Source organism: Hippocampus bargibanti, linkage group LG12, assembly GCF_051943395.1.
Source record: "Hippocampus bargibanti isolate YZ-2025 linkage group LG12, ASM5194339v1, whole genome shotgun sequence".
Taxonomy (NCBI): Eukaryota; Metazoa; Chordata; class Actinopteri; order Syngnathiformes; family Syngnathidae; genus Hippocampus; species Hippocampus bargibanti.
The window spans coordinates 11,498,412-11,524,055 of record NC_142745.1 but is presented as its reverse complement, the minus strand read 5'-3'; the positions used below and the strand labels follow the sequence as shown (position 1 = coordinate 11,524,055).

At 40.9% G+C, this 25,644-nt stretch overlaps 1 protein-coding gene across 1 annotated transcript; it reads left to right on the top strand.

Annotated features, from left to right (window-relative positions):
• Positions 1–2,375: 2,375 nt before the first annotated feature.
• shmt2 (serine hydroxymethyltransferase 2 (mitochondrial)) lies at positions 2,376–25,570 on the top strand. The gene is made up of 12 exons (XM_089009900.1): positions 2,376–2,503; positions 11,719–11,910; positions 14,575–14,654; positions 16,295–16,495; positions 16,648–16,729; positions 18,653–18,775; positions 21,076–21,215; positions 21,301–21,463; positions 21,547–21,646; positions 22,497–22,652; positions 23,770–23,877; positions 23,998–25,570. The coding sequence occupies exons 1-12, from the start codon at positions 2,471–2,473 to the stop codon at positions 24,123–24,125; spliced, it is 1,506 nt and encodes a 501-aa protein (XP_088866026.1). The 5' UTR covers positions 2,376–2,470; the 3' UTR covers positions 24,126–25,570.
• The last annotated feature ends 74 nt before the right edge of the window (positions 25,571–25,644 follow it).

Sequence of the window (25,644 nt, the reverse complement as noted above, 5' to 3'; positions counted from 1 at the left end):
ATCTTTCTATTCTCTATCACTCAGTAATGCGAAAGCCTATGCAGTGTTTTGTTTACTGTGTGCAACAAACATCCAGGTACTTTCTGCTCATTTTATGTCCACGACGCGATTTGGTTGTTGCGGCAATGGTGTTATTGCAAATGCCTTTTTATCTGTTCACCACATGATCTCACGCTAAATTAAAAGCAAAACCAACCAGATTTCTTCGATGATTTAATTAAACCGACTGCAAAAAGCTACCGTCTGCCGCATAGTTTGTCTTCCGCAATCACAGACTCATTTTCGTTTATCTTCAAGTTAGCATGGACGATTCAGCTGTTTACTCTGCACACTCTTTTCATATCAACACACTGTGTACGCATCCGTCTCCTTAAAGCCGGCCAATCATAACCTCACAGACGAGTTCCAGAGACCATAGACTGTGTAAAGTTCCCCTTTGAGCACCGGTGCCAAATCGAGACTGGTCCTCAAGTGCCCTCATCCAGCCTGTTTTAGATGTCTCCCTCTTCCATCACACTTGATTCAAATGATCAGGATCATTCCGTGACTTCTTGGAGCACGGGTCGGGAACCTTTTTGACTAATAGAGCCATAAAAGCAAAATACTTAGAAATGTTTTTCAGTGAGACCCAAACACACACACACACACACACACACACGTGCCTAATGCGCCAGCGTTCAGTCATTCAATCCGGAAGTAACACACACATACACCTTTTTGCTCCACGCTGGGGACTCGGGGTGCGAAGGATTTGCCCCGTGGAAACCCAATTTCAAACATGAAAAAAACATTTATAAACGTCATAAAAATGTGATTTTAGGAGACTTTTTTGAGCCCGTGTTCACTCAGAAATCCTTTTTTTTTATTGACACTAACGTAGCATAGGGTGTGTCAAAGTCCCACTGACATTTGACTGTTTCATCAATTATATTGTTTCATTGCAAATTAGAACCTGTTTCACTACAACTGTAGCTTAAAAGTGATTTTGGATCTTCCCAATCCATCTAAGCCTAACTGATCATATAATGAAATTCTCCCTTACGTAACGAGTGGAATTGCAGAACAGCCTGTTCACACACATTTTCAGAATCAGACAAAGATTTACTGCGCTTGTACTTTTTTAATTTCACACTTGATTGGTGAACACGCATTCCTCAGTCACCACTATTTGTAGAAATATTCATAATTCTATTATCATTATGTGTCTCTCTTTATTATATTATTTTCTGTTTGATGAATGCATTTCTTCAGGGACAGGATAAAAAGATTGAAAGAACAGACCGAATAACATTGAATGAACTCAAATATTTTGAACATACAGGAGTATTTAATCATCTCTTCTTAAACTGTTGATCAGTGAAAAAACACAAAAATATTTTTCAACACAGACAAATCGTGAATGTATTTGGGGGCGAGCAAATTTGAGACAAATTTAAATTTTCCCTAAAGACAATGGCAGCAGAAGGGGATGTATGCTATACTGTAATTGGGAAAGTAGAAAATCAGATTTTTTTTCTGCTCAGATTGTCCCAAACGTTCACCATAACTTCAATAATGGTTCTAAATAAAGAAATATCTTTAAAAGAATTTTATTCATTTCATCAAATAACTTAATGCAGGAACATACCAAGATATCTCGGGGCAGTCAGTATGAACCCTGAAGCTATTTTGTCGAAGAAAATTCATGTAATAATAAATAAATAAATAAATCTTGGTGTTTGTTTACAATATTTCAAATTATGTTCTTCCATTCATGATCTGTGTCTTCTTAGATTTGCCATTTTCAACTGACTTGAGGTGAAAGACGAACTCCGCGTGCTTTATTTTCCCCGACTTCCCAACTCTCACCTCCACCTAGTTCAAAGGTGGTAGGTAGTGCATTTTTCCTAGTTGAAAGTCAGAAAAGTTTGACTTCCCACCTTTCTCTGACTTCCTCAATTCTAGCATCACACTCTTATTCTTACATTGAATCATGTTTTTTTTTTGAAGCACACTATCCTCTAACTTTAAAATTCAGAAACATAAATTTAGGTGTAAGTCCAGTTAGAAACGAATTCTTTAATTTTTACTGTATTTGTGATAAAAGATCATAAGTGTTGAGCGGAAGTTCGTCATCAACCCACACTATTCAAATGATAAATAATCATGAATCAGCAAAAATATTGGTCGTGAGTACTCACAAACGCATTGAAATTATTTGTAAATTAAAAAAATAATATATCATCTGGTGTGCATGTATGTAGATGTTATTTCAGGACGAATATATCATGCGTAGCATAGTAATTCAAGTCTTGTGGGTGAGGTGTTTTTTTATGCGGACTTCATTTCCCATGATGCATTGGGCGTTCACGTGTTCTGCGTCACTAGCTGTTGCTAGCAACTTGACCAGCCCTCTTTCGGGTTGTGTGACAGCTGTGTGGTTGCAGGTTGAATTGCTTCTCCTCCTAACCGGCCTGGTAAAACTGGAAACATGTTGTCCTTCGCTATGAGACACCTGGCCCGGGTGAGTATTTCAATAAGAAAGTGTTTTAATTATGTTTTTTTTGCATGATTTTCCATTCTTTAGTTGTCACATCGCTCGCTAGCTTAATCCCAAACTGCTCTCCGCCGGTGTTGTAACGAGGCGATTGTTCATCACCGGCTTCTTTTTTTTCATGGGAATGATTTCACAATTCATAAATTCATTGAAATATGTGTCATTGGTTTTCGCTGTGCATTTGTGATTTGGGCTCATTTGTATTGCCAAACTACCCAGCGTGTGTATTCCAACTATATCACTATGGCCGCAGTAATGATGCAACAGCCACTGCTCAATTTCATCATGAGCTACTTGCTACTCGTGTGCCTGTTTGAATGAAAGGAACATCGCATCACAGCGAAAAGTTCTCCTTTTGATCCATTTTTAGAAAATATTCTTTTAACAACCGCCCTGAAGACAATATTTAACTACATGGAATTTTATGTTAAACTCATGTCAACTACCGAACTGGAGTTTATCAATGTTTAGTCTTTAGCCTCAATAAAGGTTCCAAAGTGCAGATAGAACGTGAAAAAGACCCAAGGGTAGTCAGTAAATATTAACTAAAGATTTTGATAGGAATATAAGTGATAAGGTTCTTGTGTGTACCAGAGAAAGTACATCCTTGGGGTGATTGTAGGACACACAGCGACTAAAAATAAATGAAAATAATAAATATGACAACGAACATTACTGACTGTTTACTTTTGGCTCTTCTTGCTGATGATCTTTGAGATGACAATACGGCACACCACACACATAATGATAAGAAAATGTAACTGTTGTATTTCTGTTTCAATTCCCATTTTAATTGTGGTGAATGATTTGTGAGGCATGTTATAGAAACCCTTCGCATGACCAGTTGCTCCTTTTGTTTATGTCAGATAACAGTGCATAATTTCTAACTGGTAAAGTTCTGGTCTTTGCTTAACTCAATGATGACCATACATATAAAGATTTGCCATTTTAAAGATAGAAACTTGATAGAAAGTGATTTTTGAGGTTTACTTGATTTCATGTAGGGATGTGAAACTCATTTTTGTCGCATGCCACTTTGGAGTTACGTCTTCTCTCAGAGAACCCCCAAAAATGTTTAATTGCCTCAACATATGAGAACTTGTACATGACAAAATGAATGTATTATTACTTTTGAAATCAGACATGTCAACTATTATTACTAGAGCAACAGCTTTTGTGAAAGCGCGATGTAAATGAAGTTGGTTTATGAAATAGTTCGTTCAAGTATTGTTGAAGCGAATGTTAACAGGGAAGCTAATTTATTGAAGAAGCTGAATATTATATATTACATAGGGCAATTTTACATTTCAGTCCCCAATTGTTGTTTACGGCGTCACAAATCTGATCTTTTCAGAGTTACGGCTGAGTAAGAAGGAATGATTCTAAAGAGTCTCATGTGCCGATAATTCAGGGACAGTTTTAAGTTACAACATTTCCATTTACATGCTTGTCCTTAGTTGACTTGCTGGATAATCGCTTAAACGAGTATCACAGGCCAATTTAAAAAAAAAAAATCCAAGTCATGTGATGTTTTCACAAATAAACCTGTGCCAAATCATTTGAGTCACATTACTTCCATTCGAAGTTCTGAAGGAGAATACCAGCTTTTTGCGTTGGTTGTGGATAGCCTTTGAAATTTAGTTCTTGAAGTTTACTCATTCACTGCCAGACGATGTGCAGAAACGTGTCCACCCCAGTGCCAGGGTTTTTGTCATTTTCACTTAAATTGCAGGACCCACAGAATATTGAGTTTTAGAAGTACCTAAGCGTTTCAATGCAGCGTAAGAAACCTTAGACTCTCTTCTTTCATCAGAAAAAAAGTTAATTCCAAAGTTATATGGGTCTGGAGTTATCTGAGCTTGAAATGGGGCGCATGTACAAAATACAATACATACATATTGATTTATATAGCGCTTTAACAACAGCTGAAGCTGGAACAAAACGCTCACATGGACAAAAGGCAAATTCTGCCCCCTCGTGAAAGGCAATAATATTGCCAGTGGTCTGACCATTGCTTTATCGGCACCCCCGCAAGGGAAGAAGAAACGAAAAAATTTGGGAATGGTGGTCGTGTCATGCTTTTCAATTACCGATTAAATTCGGGAATGGTAGTGAATGAGTTAAGGTGGAGTTATTCTTCCATTGGATTTTTTTTGAGGGGCATTATTTTTCACATTATGATTTCTGTCATTAATCTGTCATTAGTCCGAGTAAATGAAATATTGAAAAAATATTGTCTTCTAAATCTTTAACTGTATATCTTAATCTATACTGTTGCTGTTTTGGATTGTATTCAATTGGATTAGCCTTTATTCGCCTCACAGTGGAGAAATGTACATTTCACAGCAGCAAAGTTATGGAAGGAAGACAAAAGGAAAGGAAAAAGTAGTAAAACAAAATACAGGAGCTGCTGGAAAGGCAGTCACTGTCGCGGCGCCATCTTGAAAACAAAACAACAACAAAGAAAGAGCTTTGGCAAGAGCAAGGTGCTCTCATGCTACAGTGATACAATGAACATCATTATAGATCCAAAATAAAATAGTTATCAAGGTGAATAGATTCATCAATCCCTACTTATTTTCCTGCTTTTAGTTTGTTAGATTGGATCCACCTAATGTGCCAACTATCGTCATGCAACATTAAAGGACAACCGACGTCTCCGGACAAGTTGTGTCCATAATTTGTAAAATGGCTTACAATGACTTCTACTGCGCGTACTTTACAAAGATTCCATCGCATATAGCTATATTTTAATTAATTCAAATACTCAAAAACAAGATTTCCTGAATATTCAGGAAATCTTGTTTTTGAGTTGGTGACGAGTCCGTACGTTACGTCACTGAAGGAACGCCCTGACCGAAAAAAGGACACATTGTAGCAGTCCTTCCATCACGTCAATGCATTTTGCTGTATTTTGGTCTGAAAACGTCATGTAGGACCAAAAAGAGGCACAAGAGGGCGACAAAGATCCATGTAAGGAATTAATCAGCCTGTGGAAACAGGCTGATTAATTCCTTACACGGCTTTGTTGGGTGCGACATTTCCCACCCCTGACGCCTCAAAATGACACGGAATAAATTCTTTAATCAATTGCAGACATGTATGCTTTCTTCTTCAGAACAATTTGAATCATATTCATAATTGGATGAGTAACAAGAAAGCATCTTCTCCGAATCTGAAGCCATTGTTTTGATTCTCGAGCAAGGCAAGACGTCTTGCCGTGACACCACGAACATGAGGGCGGGACCTTCTGAAACTGGCCACTTCCGGTTTCAAATTGAAGTACTTTTTAGACACTTTAAGTCATTTTTATTGGTGTTTTGCATTTGACTAAAAATATCATACTGCGTCTTTTGGGTATTTTAGATGCTATAAAACAGGGGTGTCAAAGTCATTTTCTGCCGCGGGCCACATTGTAGTTATGGTTTCCTCTCGAGGGCCGTTATGAATTTGGGGAACCCATTAGAATGTTTAAATCCCTTCAAATATTACATATAGAGCACACAGCAAATTAATGAATAACTCGTTTTCAAATCTGAAGTCAAGAATAATGACTTTTATTGTGGTTGACATCCAAGAATATGAAATTTTGGCTCAGATTTTAGCAATCATCATGGAATTTAACAAGTTTCATTTGCTTTCGCGGGCCGAAAAAAATGATGTGGCGAGCCGGATTTGGCCCGCGGGCCTTGAATTTGACACCAGTGCTATTAAACGTTTTTCTGATGTCAGTTAGGAAACAAAAAAGTGACGTCGGTTGTCCTTTAACGCACAGTTTCACTCAGCTTGTTTTAAACATTTGGCTTCAGGCCACAGCGTATCAAACAGCGCACAGATTTACACGCTCCCCAGACGAACGCCACGGCAAGCGACAGCTAAGCGACTTCACAATTGGCTTCACCGACATCTTTAGATAAAAACCTCTGACCTGGGTCGAGTGAAGTCACGCTGGGTTTTGCCTCCCCATCACCCCACGCCTCTTCAGGCCCATTTTGTGATTTCCGCAGTCGAGTGTCATCCCGACTGAATCACGGGGCAATTTGTAACGGACAGCCTTCCTATTAGCCGCTGACAGAGCTAAGAAAACTGCCGGGCTGACGGATGCTTCGGCTTTTGCTACAACCGCCACGTATCTGTCCTTCTTTCCAGATGATCCACCTTGTTTTTTTCTTTGTTTTTCCCTGGCTGATAGTTTGGTATGACCATTGATGGACGGCAGTCATCTATAAAATTGACTCTCCTCAAGAGTCGCCTCAGGAAATAGGCAACAATCACACAGAGGAGGAATGATGGGAATGTTTTGACTTTACTTTTCCCACCACCTTTCTTTATGATAAAGAACATAAACAGCCTGTCGTTACATTTCTGGCAAGAAGTAAAATTCAAGCACACTTTTTCCATTGCATGGGTACATACCTCGCTCAGAAATAATGACAGAATACCATCGTTCCTTTTGTTAGTGTGCCCTGTTCTCACTGATAGAATCTGTTTGGGACAAATTTTGCAGTCTAGCATGGTACTGTTGCCAACCAAGGCAGGAAGAGCTCCGCTGAGCTATGACGTACGAAAGAAGCCAGACGTCCAGCGCTGACTAACACTCTAGTAAAATTTAGCCCAAAATTTGTCCCAAATTGTACACTGCATCCATTGCCCTCATTTTTCTATAGCACTTTTCTTCATTCGGGTCACTTGGACCCTACCGAAACTGAATTTTTGCAAGAGAAGCAATGTAGTCACCTGAACAGGTTGGAAGACAATCACGGGGCACAAACTAACATTCACACTCACTGATGGACTATTTAGACCATTGGTTCTTAATGTTGTTGGAGGCACCGAACCTTTCCAGTTTCATATGCTCATTCATCGAACCCTTCTTTCAATGACTGTGCCTACTATGTGCAGTCTAGACTGAGGGGTGGACCTCTGTGGCGGAGGATGCACCGAACCCCTGAGACCGACTCACCGAAACCCTAGGGTTCAATCGAACCCGGGTTAAGAACCACTGATTTAGACCAAAGGTGTCAAAGTCGAGGCCCAGGGGCCAAGTCTGGCCCACCACATCATTTTATTTGGTCCGCGAAAGCAAATCAAGCATATCAATTTCCATGATGCTTGCTAAAGTCAGAACCAAAAATTCAAATTGTCGTATGTAAACGACAAGAACAGTCATAATTCTTGACTTCAGATCTGAAAACTACCGTATTTCCGGTTTATAAGGCGCACTCGAAAATAAAGTGCACCCCCAATGAATAGTGTATTTTCAAACTTTTTTCCACATATAAGGTGCACCTTACGATAAGGCGCACATTCAATGAATGATGAATTGTTTTCCAAATATAATGCAAACCGCAGTATAAGGTTGGCGGAAATGGAGTCTGCAGCTGCTGACAGTTGCGAGACCTGTTGTGGCTCAATATTGCTTCACATATAAGGCACACCGGTGTGTAAGGTCATCTTTTGAAGAAAAATGTTTGTGCGCCTTATACACCATTCTGTGCGTTCTGTATGTAATATGAGGAGGAGATGAAATATTCTAATGGTTTCCCCAAATTCACAATGGGCTTTGAGCGGAAACCATAACCACAATATGGGCAGTGGCAAAAATTAATTATAGACCCCCGATTTTCACCGGTCAGTCGAGCAAACATGCTTGTGTGGAAGCCAGAGTATCCATTGAGAACGCATGGACCAGCAGGTCAGATGTTCTAACCTCGAACCTCAGAATAGTGAAGATCACTTGCTAACCAATATTTCAAAATAATGGTTGATTACAAGATTAAGATAAATTGAATAAATCACCTCTCTTTTATTCAAATTCACCTTCGTCCACCAAGCTAATCTGTCACCTGAAAATAGTCCAAATGTGACACACTTAATTCTCAAGCCTCGCCTCTTCTGCGCTTTGGATGACTTTATGGCCGTGATTATTAATTCATCTCCGCTAACCACCACGAATGGAGAAATAATCTGGCAGCCTGTTAGACCCCAGGGAACTGACCCATGTGTTTGTGTAAAAGCAGCCCCGCTCTACTTGGAGGCAAATTTGATGAAACGGTAATAAAAACAAGGCCACGCTGACGCCGCTTGGCACCGGCTGCTAAGCAGCGTAAGGTGATAGGAGGAAGGGAGGGATGGCAAGAATTTTCCTGGCTTTCTGTGCCAGTGCTCTGGCCATCCCTCCGCCGAATCGCAGACAGCAAAGGACAGTTTCCGTCAAGGTTTAATGGCCCATGTGATTTCTCAGCAAGAGGCAGCCTGGCCCTCGTCGCCTCCTACTCCCCCCTCGTTCTGCTTCCTCTTCCCGCAGAACCCTGTGAGTGAGAGGTCGATCTCCCCTTTGGCTACTTTCACTGCTACAGGTGACAGAAGGCCAGGGCAGAGAGTCCAGCGCCTCTGCCATTGACGCCTCCCTCAGCGTGTCACCATTGTCCTCTTCGCCACCTGCCGGAGTACACCTAAAGGCGGGTAGATGTTCAATCAGGAGGTGTTTTCTTTCCCATTTCCCCAGAACCGGGTCTTTGGTAGTGTGGTGCTTCGCATTGCTGACTTGCAAGCAGCTGGTACGGGAACAGTTTGCCCTTGACAAATGACCTGGAATTTTCTGGCCACAGGTTTGGTTCCTGGCTCCTTATCTGAAGTCAACGGTCTCAAACATATGGATGGGTCTTAAACCGGACAGTGACTTGAAACTTCACCGACAAATTGGTGGTGTTATTAAATCTAGCTTCAGCAAATGGCTAAAATAAAACCTCTACATTCTCATGAGCAAATTGAAGCAGTAATTTAGCTTTTGTCACATCTCGGCTCGATGACTGTAATGCGCTTTTACTTTGGAGTCAACCAATCCTCCATGAAGCGTCTCCAGCTGGTCCAGAATGCTGCTGCTCGTCTCTTGACTGGTACTCTGGCATCCCTTCACTCGCTCCCACCGGCTCCCACTGGCTTTTCAAGATCTTATTATTTGTCTTCAAATCTTTCAATGGCCTCGCTCCTCCTGAAAAACTAATCGGAGGCTCAGAGGGGATCGGGTCTTTTCCGTTACTGGTCCCACTCTCTGGAATGACCTGCCACTGAACGTTCGGCAAGCCCCCTCGCTGCCGATCTTTAAAAGGCGCCTCAAAACTCACTTGTACTCTTTGGCATCGATTCAACATGATTCCGACTTGATCTTGGTTTCACTCCCTGGTGCTTTCTACTATATGATATCTAGTGGCGAATTTTTTTTCAGGGAACATGGCAACACCTTGCGTTCCTTTATTGTGCAAAATCTGAATCAGCCTCCGCTGCATTGTCGCAGCCTGCTGATGTGCTTTTGTTTCCACTTTCAGCCAACTCCCGAGCGTTTTAATTGCTTTTTGATGGCACTGTTCAACAGAGGCCCGTCCCTTACGCCCTTGCACACACATGGGGAGACGATAACTACACACCCGCAGTGCCAAGTGTGGTTTTGATCCAACACTCATCATTTTTTTACCGCTGATTAAGTGACGCAAGGCCACCAATCTGTTGTGATCCCCAATCAACCTTCAGACATTTCATTGTGCTTAGAGTCTCCTTTTCTGTATCCTGGGAGACGTCTTCCCAATGTACACTGCAAGTGAAATGGTTTATGACGGCAATCGTATATGTGATTATTTTGTCGTTTGCTTCAAATCTATTTCTGAATAGTGGATGTTTTGTACACACAGTGAGAAATATTTGATGAAAAATGAAATATTTAGAGGACATATTTTGCCTGTTTGCACATGTCCATATTTAAAATTTGATTTTTGCCATAGATCTAGTTAGGAAGTGCTTGGTCTCATTTAGTCCCTGAAATGCTTATTAATTTATTCATTCATTTGTTTGTTTTGTCTCTTAGGAGGTCAGAGGCAGGTTGTATTTTTGCTCTTCGACCACCGGTTTCAAAGTCAAGGCCCACGGGCCAACTCTGGTCCGCCACATCATTTTATTCGGCTCGCGAAAGCAAATCAAGCATGTCAAGTGCCGTGAGGCTTGCTAAACTCCAAGCTAAAATTTCAATTTGTTGTATGTAAACCACAATAACAATCAAGATCCCAAACATGTATTGCCAGTGAATAAGTGGTTATCAATTTCGTTGTCACCATTTGCGGTAGGGCTCGGTCCTGCTATCTGACCAGCTAGCAGAGGGGAATAGAGGCCCTGTTGTCCTTTAATACACAGTATGGAATGTACAGTAATTTTCAAAATCATCACGCTTCAGCAGACAAAACAATAAACGTTGCAAAAAATGATTGCATTTATATACTGTACAGTGGGCACGTACATAACACAACAGGGAAGCTGCAACGCTTACATCTTACTGTATTATGTATGAAATTTTAAAAAGTCATAAATCTTCTTCCGCTTCCCATTTTTACCTTTTAACACAAACACTTCAATCTCGTCTGCTACACACGAGCTGGCGTCTGAAAATGGCGTCTGCTACACGGGAGCTGGTCACATAAAACTCACGTGACCAAGTCAACCAATGGCGCGGCCGATACAGCGACCGATACAGATTTCGATAATGGTGGTACTGTATAGAAACCCCTAAGCAAATATCGATTTATCTTAAATATCTTTTGTATCGATATAAACGTAGCAAAATGGCCGACGGGAGATGAAAAAGAGCACCGTAGTAACCGGATTACCGTAAAAACCACGAATCGTACTAAATGGAACTAATTATACATAAAAAGACTAGAAATGTGCACGGGAAATGAAAATAGTGTCGTAATAAGCAGTATTATCAATATAAACGATATCGATATAGCGAGACTTTACTGTATATCGTACACAGACTCGAATGGTTGAACATCGCAGCAGTGAAACTGGCCAATTCAGATTAGATAAACCAGAAATGCTGACTTCATTCTCTCTTCGGGTATACTGAAGCTGTAAAATATGCTGTGTGAAAAGAGCTGATGGCTGCATACTGAACAACCATGCTGATAATTCATATCCCCTGGCTCCATTTTAGAAATATTCAATTTAAGGTTTGAAGCGGAATCAGGGTATTGGACGATTAAAGTGATTATCGACGAATAACCATCAAGTAGCTGAATTAGTTAGTTGTTGAACTGTCGAAGTCAAAACAGTTTCCTAGGTAGTCTAAACATCTCTGTGTGCTTATTAAAAAAATGCAATCAAGTACTTTTTTGGATTGTTTGCTCCCACAGCCATTGTGTCAGCGTGCCCCGGCTCGCATCTGTGTACGCGGGCAACAGTCCCACGCCGCCAGCCATGTGGCGGATGAAGAGCGACCGTGGACGGGCCAAGAAAGTCTAGCTCAGGACGACCCGGAGATGTGGGACCTGCTGTTGAAAGAGAAAGACCGACAGTGTCGTGGATTGGAGCTAATCGCCTCAGAGGTAAATCAATAAAAGAAACATAAATTAACGTTGAGCAAAGTTCACTAGCTTTGTTTTTCATTGGTTTTTGTCATTGTCACTTGAATTCCAGGACCCACAGAATATCGAGTTTTAGGACTACCGTATATGTTCGAGTATAACGCGCACACGCGTATAACGTGCACCCCTAATTTTCAATTAAAAATCAGTATAAAATTTAGTTTCACATTTTCTCTGCTCTGACCAAGCATTGTAAGTGACAACACATGCGTCCATTATAAAAATAATTGATTGACAATGTAAACTCTGGATATTGGTAATTGTGCAAAACAGCAATGTTTAACTCACGTTTAAGTGTGGGCGAGGAAAGGAAATGAAGCGTAGCTAAAGAAATGATAATCAACAATCAAAAAAAAAACCAATGCTTGTGATCCTGGTTGAAACTGAAGAGCAAGCACGACTATGGAGAATAGCCATGGAAATGCTGCCCCCTCCTGGAAGGTATGAAGCATTAAATATATCTGAGAATTTTTTTCCCTGGCCTCGTTTATAACGCGCACCCAAATTTTGAGTTCTTTTTTAGGTAGAAAATTGCGTGCGTTATACTCAAATAAATACAGTACATAAACATTCAATGCAGCGTTACAAACCTTCAACTCTCTTCTTTCATCAGAAAAAAAGACTTGATTCCTAAATTATATGGGTCTGGAGTTATATGAGCTTGAAATGGGGGTGGGTGTCTCAAATGCAATGCAACACATACAGATTGGATTACATAGCGCTTTAATAACAGCTGAAACTGGAACAAAGCACTAACATGGAAAAAAATAAATGCTACCCCTTTGTGGAAAAGAAAAAATCATTGCCAGAAGTCTGGCCAGCGATTTATCGGCACCTAAGCAAGAAAATACATAACCCGAACAAATTCGAGAATGGCGCTCAACGTCATGTTTTCAATTCTCGAATAAATTTGTGAATGGCAGTGATTGAGTGAAGTACCACCACTGTTGATAAATGTTTATTTTGTTTAATTTAATTTTTTTAGGTCAGTTTATCCCTTGCCTAATCATTCACATTGCTCCTCAAAACACTTTGACTCGCCCCATAGAAGATTTGGGTTATGTCCCGTTTTCATTTGATGGCCCATAGAGGCTTAATGGTACTTGACAAGGTTTTCCCACCGCCACAGTGGCTCTTCAGCGAAGTGTGTCAGCTGCTTCTTCACACAAAGCCACACCACTCGGCTGCAAGATAACGGTGATATCTTCATTTTGTCTCCTCTACTACGCCTCGTGCCGCCAGCCTGAGGGGAGCTCAATGCGGCTCAGGGAGGCTCTGCGGTGTATTTTTTACAAAAAAAGTGCAACCGCTCATTGCATCTCACACAGCAAATTTATATGAAATCGCTGTGGCGTTTGAAACTACGTACGCGCTTGTACAAGGAAAGATGACAATGAAGAAATAAATCTTAGGCTCTATTAAATTCCAGCACAGCAATAAATCCTCCCATTTGCCAGGATTATTTTTAATGTCATCGTTTTGAGAGCGCTATCTTTATTTATTTATGATCATTTATTTTAGTGATCAATTTGAAGGCTTTGATTTACGATGCTGTTGAATTGTAGAATATACAAGCGCTTACAAATGCCTTTTCCCTCCCACCACTGAGATCAAATCAAATATGTATAGGCATACTGGCAAAAATGTTAGCTTTTATGCATTGAAAACTTGGGTGATTTGGGGTGACTTAATTTATTTGATCAACTATTGGGAAAATTAGCAAACCATTTTTTTATGAATATGAAGTGGAAAAAACAAAAGAGCTTTTTTTCATAATGATGATTTTGTAAATTAACCTTAACTCATTCACTGGCCTTCTCAATTTTTTTCGGGTTTTGTTTTTTGTTTTTTTTCTTTCATGCTTAGGTGCCAATAAAGCATTGGCCAGGGCCTCTGGTAATATTTTTTCCTTTCACGAGGGGGCAACATTTCCTTTTTTTTTCCATGTTAGCGCTTTGTTCCAGCTTCAGCCCATGGTAAAGCGCTATATCAACCAATATGTATTTACTGCATTGTATTTCGAACAGCTGCCCCCATTTCAAGCTCATGTAACGGCAGACGCATATAATTTAGGAAATAACTCTTTTTTTATGATAAAAGATGAGAGTCTAAGGTTTCTAACGCTGTATTGAATCTTTATGTATTCCTAAAACTCAATATTCTTTGGGTCTTGGAATTCGAGTGACAATGAGAAAAACCCTGGCACTGGAGTGGACACATTTTTGCACTTGTCTGGCAGCGAATGAGTTAAAATTATCAGCTGCAATCACACACAATTACAGCTGTATAAATCAATCAGTAATGTTATTAAAAATGTAAATGTTGAAAGCGATGGCAACAAATTTGATTCTCATTGTTGTTGTGGAGGGATTTTTTTACGGCACTCAGGTGCTGCATTGCTCTTTTATTACATCTGGTAAATGTATAATTACTAAAATTGCCCAAATTCTTTTATTTCAACTTGTTAACAGTATTTATTTTCTGATTTTCATAGACTTGCAGGAAAACCTTGATCATTATTTTTGGATGACTCATTTTTTTTACCTAACAGTCTTTAATTGTCTTTTCTTGTCTCTTCTGTCAATTCATGCAGTTCACACTTTGTTATTTATGTTCCCATTCCAGAATTTCTGCAGCCGTGCTGCTTTAGAGGCTCTGGGCTCCTGTCTGAACAACAAATACTCTGAAGGCTACCCGGGGAAAAGGTGAGTGTGTCTGCTCGGTGCACACTGTCTTTTGCAACACTTGTTTCTGGCACAGGCGTGTCGTGGAACCCTTGGAACAGGGACCGAGATAAAACGGTCTCAGGGACTTTAAACACAAACATTTTGTTTTGCATATAATCTCTTCAAGTGCTGCTGTCATATCACATTGGTATAAATACAGCATGTAAATTTTGTGTATAAAGAAAACAAATTTTGCAAGTTTGGCTCTCACTAACTCAAAAAGAAGTCCACTACCCTCTTGTCCAGTTTTGGACACACAAAGTTCCACAAAATACAAAAAGTGGTATGCTCATTATTTCCAACTTTTTTAAGCCAAAGTATGAAGCTTCAGGTAAGCTTATGGTGATTTTGTTGGTGCCAAATATAACTTGGTCAACTTTAGGTTCACTGGACCACAACTAAATCTTCCATAAACATGGAGGAAAAATATGTCTAGCTCTCAGTCGTACAGGAGTGGTCCATCCATGAAAAGGTTTCTTCAGCGGTCATCTGTACTTCTTTGAAGGTGTCGGACGTTACAATAGGAACTGTCAGTTGGATGCAGGGAGTAGTACTCTGCTCCCCCCTACCTGAGAGCAGGGACCTATCATAGCAGAGTCCGGCACAGCCATGTCTGGACAGTAGGGATATACAGTAAAGTCTCGTTATATCGATATTCAAGGGAGTCTGAAAAAATATCGATATAACCGGGACTATCGATATATCCGACCCTGTTTGCATGTAATTTTCTCCGTGCGTGCATAGAAATAGTATCGATATAACCGGGACTATCGATATATCCGATATCGATATAACGAGACTTTACTGTATATATATATATATAGGGCCTAAACTACCAGTAAGACTTTAGTTTGCTGACGAAGTTTCTTGGATACGAAGCGAAACTTCCGACACCTTCAAAGAAGTACAGATGACGGCTGAAGAAACCTTTTCATCGATGGGGGGAAAATGTTTTTATTTTGAATAAAAACAAGATTTCTCTCGAAATAAGATTTTATTTTCAAATCCAGTCATGCATTTTATAGGTCGCATTTATGGTGATTTTATTTTTAATTCATTCACTGCCAGACGTGCAAAAATGTGTTCACTCCAGTGCCAGGCTTTTTGTCATTGTCACTCAAATGCCAGGACCCAGAGAATATTGAGTTTTAGGACTACATAAACATTCAATTCAGCGTAAGAAACCTTAGACTTTCTTCTTTCATCAGAAAAAGAGTTAATTCCTAAATTATATGGTTCTGGAGTTATATGAGCTTGAAATGAGGGCGGCTGTCCAAAATACAATGTAATCCATACATATTGGTTGACAATAGCTAAAGGTGAAACAAAGCGCTAACATGGAAAAAAAGAAATGCCACCCCCTCGTGGAATTAAAAAAAAAACATTTCCAGAGGCCATGTCCAGCGCTTTATTGGCACCCAAACAAATTCAGGAATGCCGGTCTACGTCTTATTTTCAATTCCTGAATAAATCCCTGAATGGCAGTGAATTTATTAATTCAAGGTTAACGACTCTTTTCCTGAACCAACGTAGAGGTAAGATACAGTAGGTAGAGGTGTGTAGACTTTTAATATCCACGGTTGAGTATTGCTCATGTTGACCGGTGTCCGTATCTTCAGATACTACGGCGGAGCAGAAGTGGTGGATCAAATTGAGCTCTTGTGCCAAAAGCGAGCCCTGGAGGCCTTTGACTTGGACCCGGCCAAGTGGGGCGTCAATGTCCAGCCGTACTCGGGCTCCCCCGCCAACTTTGCCGTTTACACTGCCGTACTCAACCCCCATGACCGCATCATGGGTCTGGACCTTCCGGATGGTGGACAGTCAGTATTTACTGTTAATCGCCACATTACATGATATGCATTGTCCTTTAATTTCTTTGTAAAGACATCTTCACTGTTTATGAATGCGTTATTTTCAGTCATGTTGTATTTTCTTGCTCCTCTCCCCACCAACTCCTGAATAATCTCCCTAGTCTCACCCATGGCTACATGTCAGATGTGAAGAGGATCTCAGCCACCTCCATCTATTTTGAGTCCATGCCCTACAAACTCAATGTAAGTAGAGCCCCCCCTCCCTTACCCTTTCCGTGTTTATGATATTAAAGACATGAATAACAGTAGAGGTGCACACAAACAACCATGTGAATTTATAGCTTAGTCATATTTTCCTAGTCTGTCTTCAGAGAAAATAGTACGGGAGATTGATGCATGATAAATGGGAAATTGTTGTTTATGCTAACTGACAAAATGCTCAAAAAGTCATCCATGTTTGCAATTGCGTGTTCACGGGTGAAAATTTACTGTATCTTTTTAGGATTCCACTTTTATTTTGTTATTTCTTTTGTTTTGTTGTTAGGGGTGTCCCGACTACATTTTACTTTCAGTCAAATCATAGTTACTTCACTGTACCAAGACTGAGATCGAATGTGATTCTTCTGCATTGCATTAAGAAAAAAAATAGCATATCCAATTTTTCCGTTATTCAAGCCTCCTATTATGTTGACAAAAAATCATGTTGAATAAGTTGTAGGTCATTTTTACCCATATGTAAAATATCCAAACAAGACAGTCAAATAGTAGGTGACATCAGCTGAGAAGTGAAAAATTACTTGAAAAGAGAGACAACATATTTAGAAATGTTTTGAAGAAAGGATATCCAGTCCTTTGGCCAACACAAAAATGGAAATGGGTCAAATTGACCCCTTAACGTAATAGCCAGAGGGTTAAAAAAAAAATAAAAAAATAACAAATAAAGATGATTTTCGAATATCCAAACATGACATGTTTTTATGGCTCTCAGTGTCTAGATTTTCAAACCAAGCAAACAAATACAATTATTTAATCTTGACTTTTGATTTAATTTCCAATCATTTGAAAATCAGCTCCGATCAGGAGATCAGATCTGGCAACCCGAATTATTATCATTGTAATCAGCCATTTAGCATTTGTATAACCGGTGGATTGAATCGGTATCTTTGCGTCTCGGGTCCATTGCTAGCGCGCTAGCAACGGTTGCCTGATGGATGGCCATGAGAGTCCCTCTGACCTGGTCTTTGTGATGCATGGGCAGCCCAGATCTCTCCGCGGGAGAGATAATGGGAAATCGACAGGCCGGCCATCACCGCTGGCTCCGCCCTCACTACGATCAGTTTGATAGAGCGAGGGGGCTAGCCGTAGATGTGCTTTTTAGATGGGAGTTTATCAGATTATCTAAATCTAAGTCTTTCTCGCACTTTTTTTATCATCCCCTTCCCATTGTCTTGTCTTGTGTTACAGTATCTATTGGCCTTTTCTCAAGTTTGAGCGGAGTAAGAGTTTAAAAGATTTCTTGTAATTTGATTTATTGATAGACAATAGACAGAATAGAAGTGATCATATTTAAAAGTTTTATGCTTAGAAGGCCCGCAATGGAAGCACAGAAAATCTGGGGTCATTCTGGGGTAAACAGACCCAGCCTGTTAAACTGTCATCTTCATGTAGGAGATCTGGCCTTGGACTAATTTAGGATTTGGTAAACTCCTTCACAGGAAGAGGTCATTATCCAGGTTACAAATCTATCAGTTCATGGAAACGGTTAAAATGTCTATGTCCTGTTGTTTTATAGTTGTTGGTGCTTGAGACGTCAGAAAGTGTCTCTAAAACAACCTGTGATGCGTTTCACCTCGGTTTGAGTAGGCGCCCTGAAATGTTGCATTACCTCAGTTGCTCTTCCTTGATGCGACGTCTCGAGATCTCTCTTTTTAAACTAAATTCCTTCCTCCTTTTAAGCTAGCTGGAGTACTTATAACATAGCGGCGCCAAATGGAAATAATCTCTCTTTGATGTTTTTTGGCAAAGGAGCCTCACATATTGAAATTGTGTCCCCCCCCACTCTACTCTCTCTTTCTTTCCGGAATATAATCTGGTTCCTACTCTGAATCTCCCCCGCCCCGACCCTCGGTCCTTTCTGCTCCTCTTCAACGCTTCCCTGCCCTTCAGCCTGCGACAGGACTCATCGACTACGACCAGATGGAGCTGACGGCCAAGCTGTTCAGGCCCCAGCTCATCATTGCCGGCACCAGCGCCTACGCCCGCCTCATTGACTACGCTCGCATCAAGAAGGTGAGCAAGCTTCACCTTGCCCTTGACCCTGTCTTGCGTAACCTGTTTCTATCTCAAAGTTACCCTCAGATCATATGCAGTGGATATATGTTTTTTCAGTGTTCAAAAGAAAACTTTACACACACACTTTTTCTTGCCTTGCTGAATTTAGGACATTTGAGAGGAAGGAAGGAAGCTCCTCCCCTCAGCTCAGAATAAGCCTTTAGCATGAACATCTCACTTAACGGCACTAAGGCAATATTTTGTCATCAAAAACGGCTTTGGCCTAAACATAAAATCCGTTTTTCAGTGAACAACGCCGGATGGATATATTTCCCCAAAAATATGCAGATAGACTTTATTATTATTTGTTTGTATTTCCATGACTGTAATAAACCGCCCCTCTGACCCTCACTGGCCAAAGCAGGCACACTAGAATGAGTAGTGTAACATTAAATCATGATGCACAAACTGTTTACCTTTCTTTACAGTTGACAGTTAAGAGTGCTAAGGTGTTATTTATAACATTCCCGACATAGTTAATAAAGATTTAGGAATACACTCATTTTACTCTTTTTTTGGGGGGATATGGGAAACATTGTTAATGTTACCAGCCTCAGATTGGGTGTGACTTCTTTGTCATTTTGCCTCAAATCGCAGGACCAACAGAATATTGAGTTTTAGGACTACATACATATTCAATTCAGCATAAGAAACCATAGACTCTCTTCTTTCATCAGGGAAAAATAGTTAATTCCTAAGTTATATGGGTCTGGAGTTAAATAAATGCTCACTTATTGAAAGGAGATGTTGTCAACTGGAAGCATGGCAGGAAGCAAGGAATCATCCTAGCTGGCTATCTGGCCATCTGGCTAGCGATCTAGCTGGCTACCTAGCCAGCTAGCTATTAGCTAGCTGGCTGGCTATCTAGCAAGCTATATATTTGCTATCTATAAGCTAGCTAGCTATTATTGTCCATTAGCTAACTCGCTAACTTTATATCTATTTGAGTAATTCCGGGTTGAGTGAATGTTGGCGCCTGTGGCTGCAGCTGCTCACCCACAGAAAAGCTGATCCTGTGACTATAAAGTGACCTTGAGAGTTTTGAAAGGTGCTTATAAATGAATATCATTATATTATTATCTGGACTTGAAATGGGGGAGGCTGTACGAAATACAAGACATACATATTGATTCATATAGCGCTTTAATAACAGCTGAAGCTGGAACAAAGCGCTAACATGGACAAAAGGCAAACGCTGCCTCCATGTGGAAGGGAGAAATATTGCCAGAGGTCTGACCAGCAGTTGACCGGCACCCCTGTGAGAAAAAACAAAACCCAAACAAATTCGGGCATGGCGCTCCATGTCACACTTTTCATTCCCGAATAAATCCGGGAATGACAGCGACTGAGTTCAATGCGAAGTAGCGAGGGAACACATGCATTATTTTCCTCTCTTGTTGACTTACCAAAGTGAAGTTAGACACTCAAACCACATTTCACTCTTGCAAAGTGTACCAAAAAGCCCGTTATCTTTATCAAACCCACCCGGCTGATTCATTTTGGTTGCACAGCTCCACTTTAGCAAGCGTCTCACCACTCCAGCACTGTGTCTTTATTAAGATCCATAACGACTCTGCCACTATACCTGAAGTGGAGCCATATATCTACACCCTTCCACTCCCAATTCCCTCACTAATGCGTCTCTGTGGAACCGTTCACTGTTTTATGGCACAAACTGGCCGGCTCCGTGACAGATTTCCAATGTCGTCGCCTGGCTCGCCGTTAGAGCGAAACATCACATACACACACGTGTGCATGAACACCCCAACCCTGCAAAAGGCACTGATATCCCCCCTTGTCCCTTGGTCAGTTTTTTGTTTTGACTTTTTGCCATATCGTCAAATGCATAACCCTAATTTCAATGAAATGCATTTTGACAGTGATGGGGGTCATACTTGGGTGTAAGCTTTCACTCATACAGGAGTGGTCCATCGATGAAAAGGTTCCTTCAGTCGTCATCTGTACTTCTTTGAAGGTGTCGGATGTTTCGCTTCTCATCTGAGAAGCTTCATCAGCGAACTAAAATTTGCTGGTAGCTCTAGCCCTATGTGTGTGTGTGGGTATGTGTATGTGTTTATCCCATTCGCCCTTGTATCACCTCATCAGCATGACTAAGCCTACATGAAAACGATCTAAGAATTCTGTTGTAGTGATGGGGTAAAGAATAGTTGTTTTTTTTAACACGTTGACAAATATCAAATATGCATTAAAAATGTTTGTTTGAAAATCTTTTTTCTTTTTGTTATTTTCTTCCTCAGCTGTGTACCAACATCAAGGCCTATATGTTGGCTGATATGGCTCACATCAGCGGTCTGGTCGCAGCCAAAGCCATCCCGTCGCCATTCGAACATGCCGATCTGGTCACGTCCACTACTCACAAGTCCCTGAGAGGAGCCAGGTAACACGCTTGCAAGTTAACTAACTACAAATGTCCATGTAGCTGACATTCATCACGTTGCCACGACATCTTTTCTTTTGTGCAGAGCGGGTCTCATCTTCTACCGCAAGGGCGTTCGCTCCGTCGACAAGAAGGGCAAGGAAATGATGTACGACCTGGAGGACAAGATCAACTTCTCGGTCTTCCCCTCGCTGCAGGGCGGTCCTCACAACCACGGCATTGCGGGCGTCGCTGTGGCACTCCGGCAGGTAAGAACAAATTCAATCCTCATCTTGAATCGCAGAGTACTTTCAAACATGTCAACAATATCTGTTGTTTGGATTTTTTTTAGGCTCAATCGCCGATGTTTAAAGAGTACATCGCCCAGGTTATCAGGAACTCTAAGGTCATGGCGACTGCACTCCTTAGCAAAGGCTACACCCTGGTGTCAGGTAACCTGTTTTAGAATTACAGGATTAGCCTTTATTAGTCTTGCAGTGGAGAAATGTACGTTTCACTGGAGAAATGTACGTTTCACAGCAGCAAAGTGATGAAAGTAAGAGGAAAGGAAAGGAAGAAGTCCACAAACAAAATAAAGGACCTGATGTATAGGCAGCCGCTCTCGCGGCACCATCTTAAAAATCAAGATATATATGTCTGTGTGTGTAGATAGTAAACTCATTCACTGCCAGACGTGGAAAAATATGTCCACTCCCGTGCCAGGGTTTTTGTCATTGTCACTTGATTCCCAGGACCCACAGAATATTGAGTTTTAGGACTACCTAAACATTCAATGCAGCGTAAGAACCCTTATACGCTCTTCTTTCATCAGAAAAAAAAGTTAATTCCTAAATTATAGGGGTCTGGAGTTATCTGAGCTTGAAATGAGGGTGGCTGTACAAAATACAATACAATACATAGATGTTGGTTTATATCGCGCTTTAACAACAGCTGAAGCTGGAACAAAGCGCTAACATGAAAAAAAAGAAATGCAACCCCCTCGTGGAAGGGTGAAAACATTGCCAGAGGTTTAGCTAGCGCTTTATCGGCACCCAAGCAGGAAAAAACAAAACCTGAACAAATTCTCGTTTATTGTGCAAAAATGAGATTGTAACATCTATTTTTCACATTTTTTGGAAACATCTGAAACTTTTAGGCGGGGCATGGAAATGGATCAAGGTAGTTATACTTGTAAAAAAATGTATTTAAGAAATGTATTCTATCACATATTAATTGTGTAAGTAGAGGTACCACCGTAGCTGAAAAAGCTGATCACATTAAAACCTGTTTTTAATGTTTCAGGCGGCACCGATAACCACTTGGTTCTGGTTGATCTGCGTCCCAAGGGCATCGACGGCGCCCGGGCCGAAAGGGTGCTGGAGCTGGTCTCTATCACGGCCAACAAGAACACTTGCCCCGGCGACAAGAGTGCCCTGACCCCTGGAGGCCTCAGGCTTGGTAATGGACCGTTTACATATTCACCTAGCGCTTCACTGCCTCTTCACATAAGACTGCTTGCGTTGTTTTTAAAAGACAAAAAAATACCGCCACACATCCACGGAAATGAGCCAGCCACCAATTAAGCCATGAGCACTAAGCATTGCATGATTAATTAAAGATGTTTAGCTTTTTAATCATCTTCCTGGAAGTTTCGCTCATTTACTCTGCCACATTTTTTTACCCCCATAATCTCAAGGCGAGATCATTAAATCCCCATGTTGACGTTTATGGTTAGGTTCATTTGCACTTTGGTGACCGTCCAACCATGACAAAGGGCCTCGAATAAAATGGAATGCACTATTTTTGTTGTTCAATTGGGGAAAAATCCAATTTTAGCAAGATGGACAGTCGCAATACATAAAATTAAAAACATGTTTGCGAGTGTGGATGGATGGATGGATGGATGGATGGATGGATGGATGGATGGATGGATGGATGGATGGATGGATGGATGGGCGGGTGGGCAGGTAGGTAGGTAGGTAGGTGGGTGGGTGGGTAGGTAGGTATGTAGGTTTGTGGGTAGGTATGTAGGTGGGTGGGTGAGTAGGTACGTAGGTGGGTGGGTAGGTACGTAGGTGGGTGGGTAGGTAGGTATGTAGGTTGGTGGGTAGGTTTGTAGGAGGGTGGGTAGGTAGGTAGGTGGTTCGGTAGGTAGATGAATACGTAGGTGCAGTGGATGGATAGATAGTGTACTCCACATATTACATATAGAGGGCACAACAAATTGAGAAATCTGACATCAAAAATAATGACTGTTATTGTGGTTTACATGTGACAATTTGAAATTTTGGTTGGGACTTTAGCAAGCGTCATAGAATTTCACCGGTTTGATTTGCCCCCGGGCCTTGACTTTTACACCTGTGCTGTGGATAGATACTGTAGATAGATCATAAAGAAAAATCAACAAGAAGAGTAAGCGGCATAGTATGCTGTGACTCGACATATTCTACAGCTCCATAAACATAATGTGTTTGTTCAAGCATCCAATCTCCCTCGGATAAATTTCAGTCAGCAAAAAAGTTCCTCGTACCACAAAGTACTTGAGTTTGATGTATTTACTTGCTGTGTGTCGCAGGCGCTCCAGCTTTGACCTCCAGGCAATTCAAAGAAGCTGACTTTGTGCGGGTCGTGGAGCTGATGGACGAGGGCTTCCAGATCGCCCTGGACGTGAAGAAAAAGACAGGTGAGTGCGGGGTAACGCATTACCACGGCGTTGCAAGTACAAGGTGGGAATTAGTGATAAAACACATGCCCGCCCTGCGTCTCGACAACTTTTTCAATTTTCTCTCCCGTTTCTGCGCAGGAAAACTCCAGGACTTTAAGAACTTCCTACTGGAGGACCCCGAAACAGTGGCACGTATCGCTGAGCTGCGTCAACGTGTGGAAGCGTTCGCCAGACCCTTCCCAATGCCTGGCTTCCATGACCATTAGGGAGATTGCCAGTCTTGTTTAAAAAAAAATAAGAAAAACATTGAAAAAAAAAAGAAAAGCCTCGTATTGAGATTAAACAATACAATATGCCAGATTTTATAGAAGAGAAGAACCTATTTTCTATTGTACATTCAAAAGATTGTTCACTTTTCCGCAATTGTTCATGGAGATCTACCCTTTAGTCTTAATATGTTGTAAAAACAACCTCAGCAGTGTAACTCATTGAGGCATTTTTTCACCACCACCATCTTTTGAGCCATTGAATCCTTTCACTTTGACATCTTCACACTTTGAATTATCAAGTTACAGGAAGCTGGGTTGCTACGTGAAAACAGTCAAACTATTTTTCTAATCTCTGAAAGAAGCAAATATTTGTCTGTATAAATGTGACAATATCGTCAGCGCATTCTACAGTGATATCTTCCAACCTCATGTTCAACGTCCTTCACCACACGTGTACAAAGCAATGTTGCAAACTATTTTTTATTACATCAAAAGAAACCGGTGGTCTCGTGGTCAGCACATCTGCTCCAATGTTCTGAGTTTGAATGGCATCTCCGACCTTCCAGTTTGGGGGGTTGCTATTTGTCCTTTCAGGTCGGTTTTCTCCAGCCTAGTACCACATTCCAAAAACATGAAGACTCAAAATTGTCTTTGAGTGTGAATGTAAGTGTGACTTGTTTGTCTAATTGTCCCTTTTCCATTGTGCTTGTGCTAGTTCCAGGCCAGTGCTCAGAATAGTGTTCTTTTATTTATTTTTTTGCGGGGCTGTCCCTCAGGTGCCTGAAACTGTTGCTTGTTGGACCCGATTCAGGCACCAACCTATGAGCAGCTAGCTGATCGTGATCATCTTCTATGATTAAGAAAGAAACAGTATAAGGTTTTGCTGAATGCATGTCCTGAACTGTCATATCCTACAGGCAAGTATTATAAGAAATGCTATACTAAGTTGCCTAGTAGAAAATAATAGTGCTTTATTATGATTAGTAGTAGCCGTGGCACTCTAAGCAAGTGATGCTTAGGTGCTTTAAAATGAAGTAATGACAGAGCTCATGCTTGGCACTTTGTCAGCGGAAAATCAAACATTCTTCGCAAGAGCTTGTTTAGCACCAACTGAGCACAACCCTGGTCCTGGCACTGAACTAGTACCACCTTTTCTTGTAAAGTTTTGACTGGTTGAATGGCAAAATCCTGAAAATACATTTACATCACAGTTCGCCATTATCACTGCATCAGTGATCAATTTGGGGCTGTCTATTCTTCCTTTGCACAGCATCTCTTGAAAGAGTCCACTTTGCCAAAACACGTCTTCAGCCTTTGGTTTTCTTTCATGTTATTTCAACTGACTTAATTGCCTACAGATAATTTGATGGAACATGGATGGACTCTAAATAAAATGTCATTCAGTGGAACGTGTATCTTCTCATTAAAAAAACAACACTCAACATTGGTTCATGTGCTTTATTAAAAAAGCAACCACAAAAAAAGTCAATTATGTTTGTGTAGCACAGTGGAGGGC

Excerpts from the sequence above, each read along its gene's own strand:
- shmt2 (XM_089009900.1), top strand. The coding sequence starts at position 2,471 with ATGTTGTCCTTCGCTATGAGACACCTGGCCCGG. Across the intron at positions 2,504-11,718 it reads CTATGAGACACCTGGCCCGG|CCATTGTGTCAGCGTGCCCC; the intron begins GTGAGTATTTCA and ends TTGCTCCCACAG. Across the intron at positions 21,464-21,546 it reads TCGCTGTGGCACTCCGGCAG|GCTCAATCGCCGATGTTTAA; the intron begins GTAAGAACAAAT and ends GATTTTTTTTAG.